This window comes from Mus caroli, chromosome 7 (genome assembly GCF_900094665.2).
Source record: "Mus caroli chromosome 7, CAROLI_EIJ_v1.1, whole genome shotgun sequence".
Classification (NCBI taxonomy): Eukaryota; Metazoa; Chordata; class Mammalia; order Rodentia; family Muridae; genus Mus; species Mus caroli.
This window is the reverse complement of record NC_034576.1, coordinates 117,067,975-117,073,882: the sequence shown is the minus strand read 5'-3', so window position 1 is coordinate 117,073,882 and position 5,908 is coordinate 117,067,975. Positions and strand designations below refer to the sequence as shown.

General features: G+C 46.5%; 1 protein-coding gene across 4 annotated transcripts in view; it reads right to left on the bottom strand.

The window, feature by feature from the left end:
* The window catches only part of Insc (INSC spindle orientation adaptor protein), a 108,525-nt gene that overhangs the window by 5,304 nt on the left and 97,313 nt on the right, over window positions 1-5,908 (bottom strand). For all 4 annotated transcript variants that reach the window (XM_021166905.2, XM_021166904.2, XM_029480213.1 and 1 more), the window contains 2 exons: window positions 3,306-3,372; window positions 301-456 (listed from right to left, as the gene is read on the bottom strand). In XM_021166905.2, coding sequence (XP_021022564.1) covers window positions 301-456; window positions 3,306-3,372 — 223 coding nt within the window. The remainder of the gene's footprint in view (window positions 1-300; window positions 457-3,305; window positions 3,373-5,908) is intronic.

Sequence of the window (5,908 nt, the reverse complement as noted above, 5' to 3'; positions counted from 1 at the left end):
TCCTGGAACTCACTTTGTAGACCAGGCTGGCCTCGAACTCAGAAATCCGCCTGCCTCTGCCTCCCAAGTGCTGGGATTAAAGGTGTGCGCCACCACCACCCGGCTCTGGCCAACTTTTATCTCTCATTACAATTTAGACTAAGGGCTATGCCCAGGGTTTCTACCCTAGCATCTCCCAGCACACAAAGCATGGGGCTGACCCCAGTTAGTCCTAATACTCTGCCCTCTGACAGCACCATGAGATCACTACTTTCATCCCAAGCTTCCCATTCCACTCCAACCACAGCCAGCGCCACTCACAGCTGAGCCGCACGGCCTCCTGGGCCACATCTGGGTCTCGGCATAGGCGGGCCAGGGTCACTGCAGCTTTCTGCTGTACTCTTTCACAGGCTGCCACTTCAGCAGGTGTCCCAGACCTTGGCTTCTCAGACAGCATGCCCATGATGAGCTGGACACCTGGGCAAGAAGCAAGGACAGTTTGGACAGTTTAGTCTTACTCTCAGGGTAGAGCTTCCCTAGTGGAGATAGCTAGACAGGTGGAGGACTCTAGCAAAGGCTTGGGATAGGGGAGTCTCAAACAGAGGTGCCAGTTAGATATGGGCACCTCTTTCCTTTCCTACTTCATAGAGATGTGTGATTCTAGGCACCAAGTCACTAACCTGGAAAGAAACATCTAAAAAGACACCCCCACTTTTTAAAACAACATTATTGACTTTATGGTATGTCTCACACTGTTATATGTACAGGAAACAAACAGTCCCCTCAAACATCCCAATAGTCTCATGGACATGACCATGGCAATTCTACTTTAAGGTCCAGAATGAGTAAGCCTCATGTCCAAAGCATTGGGGTGCTGTGTGGAACTCAGATGACTGGTCCTTGTCACCTGATGGGGCTGCATCTGAGACAGGTCAGAGGTGCTGAATCCTATAGCAGGAGGTGTCCCATGGCAGGAGGGTTTAGGCTGGAGAACCACTACAGCAGTTGCATTCCAGGTGGGAGTGCCAGACTGAGGCTCTGTTTAGTCACCCAGGGTCCTCCTATCTCCTCCCCAAGCAAGATCTATCTCCTGATTGTTCTATAAAACACATAAAGCACAACACACACACACACACACACACACACACACACACACACACACACCATCAGCCTGCCTTTGCCCACTCTTTCTGTGGGGAATGCCCCTTTCCCTCTTCAAATATCTTCCATTGTACAGGTTTGCAGTGGAAGCCTGTCTTCTGTGTGAGCTGCCCCCATCCCCAGCATCCTAGTCCCAACCAGCCGGCTGAGAACTTCAACTAGACATGATCTAAAGATAGGTTTACTTCACAGTGTTGCTTCAAGAATTATGTTGTCTGTGAGCTGTTGGTTTCCATAATAATCTAGACTTCTGGTTTGTAACATTTACCTTCTGAGTTGGCAGTAGTGACCCCACATATATCTCTATATGGCCAGAAGCTTATTGTTGTTGTTTGTTTCTAATTTTGCTTTGTATTATGATAGGGGTGTGCTGTGTATCTCAGGCTCACTTGGAGCTGACTATGTAGCTGAGGTTGGCCTGGAACTCAAAACCCTCCTACTGAATTCTGAGATTATAAGCACGTACCTACACACCTGTCTTAAATTTACTATTATTAATGAGATTGGCCTAATACTTGTCCACTTCATCCATTTTCATTATGTGTCTGGATCCTGCAGGCATCTATGTTTACAACCTGTGACTTAGTAATGGGTGTTCAAAGTCAGACTATCTAACAGGGTTTCCCCTTATAGAGACCCAGGAGTCTCCTGGCTTCTAGAGGCCTCTGAGTACATCACTAACATTCGGATTCCTCAATTCTTGCCTTCTTCAAACTCTCTGCATCAAATCCTGGGAGGTTTACACTGTTTCCTAAAAGAAAAGGTAAGCCTGGTGCAGGGGTCATCCTGGGTATAGACACTCTCCTGACACTCTTCATGGCCATCCTCACACACTCCTGTGAGCAAACATTGCTATTCCCACTTTTTAGAGGGAAAAGAAAGAGCCCATAGTGTTTGTAGATAACAGAGCCAGGATTTGTGCCCACCAGGTGTGGCTCCAGAGTTCACACTCTGCTTGCTACCCTCCATCCTCACTCGGTGACTGTACTGTTTGAGATGGCCTATCTTATACATCAACACTTCAGTCCAGGCAGGCCCTCCTTTTGGTCAGAGAAAGCCTCTAGGAGAAATGTGGGGCCTCATTAAACTCCATGTCCTCAATGTCCAGCACAATGCCAGGCACACAGTAGATTTCTGCCCCTGTGGACTCACTGAGTTAGTCAACAGCACTTTGTAAGCCACAAAGCACTCTCCAGATGGCAGCTATCCCAAGCTCAAAGGCTCAGGCAAGTGGCAGCCTGCTGTCATTGGCCACTTGAGCCAAGACTCCAAGTGCCTAAGGAGAGTACAAGTGACACCACGCAGCCTCTCCTCTTGGCCTCAGCTGGCTCAGCACAGTTTCTCATTATTAGCTCAATCACATGAAATTAACACAAAATGGTGTGTTTCAATTAGTCTTGGGGACCGGGGAAGTGTATGTTTGTTAAGACAGCAGGGCAGCCTGGGGGAAGGGACTTTCAAGAGAGCAGAGGTACCCAGCCTCCCAGCTCACTCTCTCATTAGTGCCTCTGGCCTCCGACTGCTTGCTAATTGCTCCCTTATTCCTCCATCACAGGAAGCCCTGGCCAGCCTAGCTCTGTTCCCAGCTGCAAGGCAGCCACCTTGTCTTTTGACAGAGACTGCTTACAACAGCCTTCAGGCTGACAAGCCCAGCTCCACCTCCCCTTGACTAGGAACACACAAGGTGGAACAGAGAGGGCCAGTTGGAAGTAAGGTCCTCTGGGAGAGGGGTAGAGGCTACTCTGCTGTCCTTCCCTCCCCCTCCCCCTCTCTCCTTCCCACACATTAGCTTTCCATGGAGGCCAAAGGCAATAAGGCAGTTAAATAGCAGTGTTGCCCCACTTTGGGACAACCTTACCTCCCTCACTGCTTTATTGTCCCCAGGCTCACTATCCCTACCGGGCATTGTCTTCTATGTTTTCTATCTCCCACTAGAATTTAAACCCGTGAAGGCAAATAAGCATTTCACTTTTGACCAGGTTATACACAAAATTTTCTCTCTCTCTCTCTCTCTCTCTCTCTCTGTGTGTGTGTGTGTGTGTGTGTATGTATGTACATGTTCATACAGACATATAAACATATGTGCACTTACATATGTACACATGGGATTTATACAAGCCCAAAGACATATACCCTGATAATACATGCAGCGTTCCCAGACATACCGTTCTCCTGAATGATGTCAGAGCCACACTGCTCCAGCACAGACATGTTTGCCAAGATGGTCACAATCTGGAAAACAGAATTGAGAAACTATAAAACAAACACGCGTGGTCCCCATGACACTCTCTGTGGGTAGGTTGTACGGGGACTGCAGAGCTTCTGTCAGCCTGGATCCTTACTATACATCTGCCTAGCCTTCCATGGTATTGTCTTCTATTACTTACATCATGGGCTGCTGCCACCCAGATGTAAGCCCCAGTGACTGATGCCCACTAATCAGTGGGTGGCTCTAGGGTAATCACCTGGGGTTCCAGTAAAAAGCAGACTCACAACAGATGAAGTTAAGATCCAATTGTTTGAATTCAGGGACCCTCAGCCTCACCCCTATGATTTTAGACCCCTATCTCCCTTCTGTTCTGGCTTTGTCTCCTGATTCTTTGATTGGGTTCTCCCATGTCAATTTCCTTTCCTGACAATGACCTTCTACCTGAAATGAATTAAGGCTGAGCTCAAGCCAGAAGGCAAGCTGATGAGAAAGTTCAGTTTAGCTACACTTTAGAAACCTCTGGTCTAACATCCTTACTTACAGATCGCCATTGACCCTCACAGTGACACTGTCATTAATGATAGAACACTGACATTCCATGGACATCCACCCTTAGTTACTGTCTCTTGGGCTATAATACTTTCCAGTCCTTACAGCAGGATAAAAGGGTCGCAATGAACTCATAGCATACATAAATAAATATTTAAAAACTGGATTAAGGAATTTTCAACAAAAGACCCAAACTGTAAATGGTGCCAAAAATTAGATAGAAAGAAAGATAGATAGATAGATAGATAGATAGATAGATAGATAGATAGATAGATAGATAGTCAGTCAAGGATGGGAGTGTGGTGCTATAAGCAGAGATGGCCCCTGACACCGTTCCTAAAAGAAACCATACAGTGGCAAAGATGCCTGTCTCTGCAGATGCAGCCAGCATGCACTGATGGTGATTGAAATTAATAGGAAGATCTAAAGGATTTCTCCCCAGTGGGAGCCCACTCCCCAGAGAGCTTCTTCATAAGCTGGTGAGATAGTCTAACCAGGAGCCATGCTCTGCCTCTGAGCTGGCAAGTGATAGCCTGCAGAGGACAGCACGGGAGGCTTCAGTCCCGAGGATGGATGGTAGAGCAGCATTTGCCAGGAAAGAGCATTAGGTGGATTTTAACTGGTTTAATTTTAGCTTATCACTCTCCTTAATTAAACATCTGAAAGCTCTCTTAAACAGGAAAAAAAGTGTTGTCATGCCAGTAGGATATCTATCCCTCGGCCTTCTCAAGACACATGCTGGCTGTGGAGGCCTTATCTCTGAGCATCATCCTCTTCCACTCAGACCTGGTCAGGGACTAGGTGGTTAAGTAAGAATTGGAGAGAGACATTTGGGGAGGGCAGGGAAGCCCCTCAAAAACTTTATTCTGAAGTCATCTGCCATGCCCAGTGTTTTATTAGAGGAGTGGTAGGTATATATTGAAAGTTCTTTTTCTCCCCTCAGGGGAAGAAATTAGAGAGAAGAGATGGGATATTGATGCAGTCCTCAAATGGAAGATTCCCCAAGAGCCATAAAGTACAGTCATAGGAGAGACATGCAGGGCCAAGTCTGTCAGATTCCAGTGCATTCCAGTGTCTCTGGGTTGCTGATAACAGCAGAAACCGCCTGTTCCCACCACACAGGGGCTCCCAGGCCCCACCCATCACTAGACAGGCATTTCCGTATACAGACTCTTGTTTCACCCTTACATTCATGAAGAAAGGAAGGAAGAGACGGAAAGAGGAAAGGAGGAAGGAAAACAAAACCTTTGTCTGCAGCAACGGGTTCATTATATGGCAATCATTAGCTGAGTCACAGGCACCAGGTAGGTCTTTGTGTTGGACTAATTTAGATCCTGTTAATGAAAATTACTTCCTCCTTACAGAGCCTGTACCCCATGTGGTTTTCTGAGGTGCAGATAAAGTAGTCAATTAAACACAATTTGAATAAATGCCAATTATACGCTGCTTGGAGTCTCCCATTTGAAACACACTTGTATGCACTGTGATGGAGAGGGGAAAGAAGCCAATGTTTTCACCTAGCAGTTAGCCTCCCAATTGGAGTTTTAAGGACAACTGGTTCACCTGGCTGGAAGCGACCTAGCAATGCTGTGAGGACATAGAGTGCAGAAGCCAGGTCCATGGTTTCTCTTGGCCCAGGGTTACTCAATTAGTGTAAAATTAAGGCCTGTTTTTCCTGACCCTTCTGTAGTTACCTGATGAGCACAGACACTGGCCTCAAGAAACACCTTGGATAAGATGTAGTGTAGGATGAGGTCCTGGCTCCATCTCTTGTTATCCATATGACTCTAGCAATACTACCCAGCCTTCTGTGCTTGGTTAATAAAAGGGTATATATTTCTTATTGCTGCTACAACAGATTGCTGAAATTTTTAATAGCTTAAAACAAAACAATTCTATTATCTTGCAAGGCTAGAGGTCTGAGGTCCTAAATAGATCATATGTTTCTGTCCCTCTGTCTCTCTGTTTCTCTGTCTCTCTGTTTCTCTGTCTCTCTGTTTCTCTCTCTGT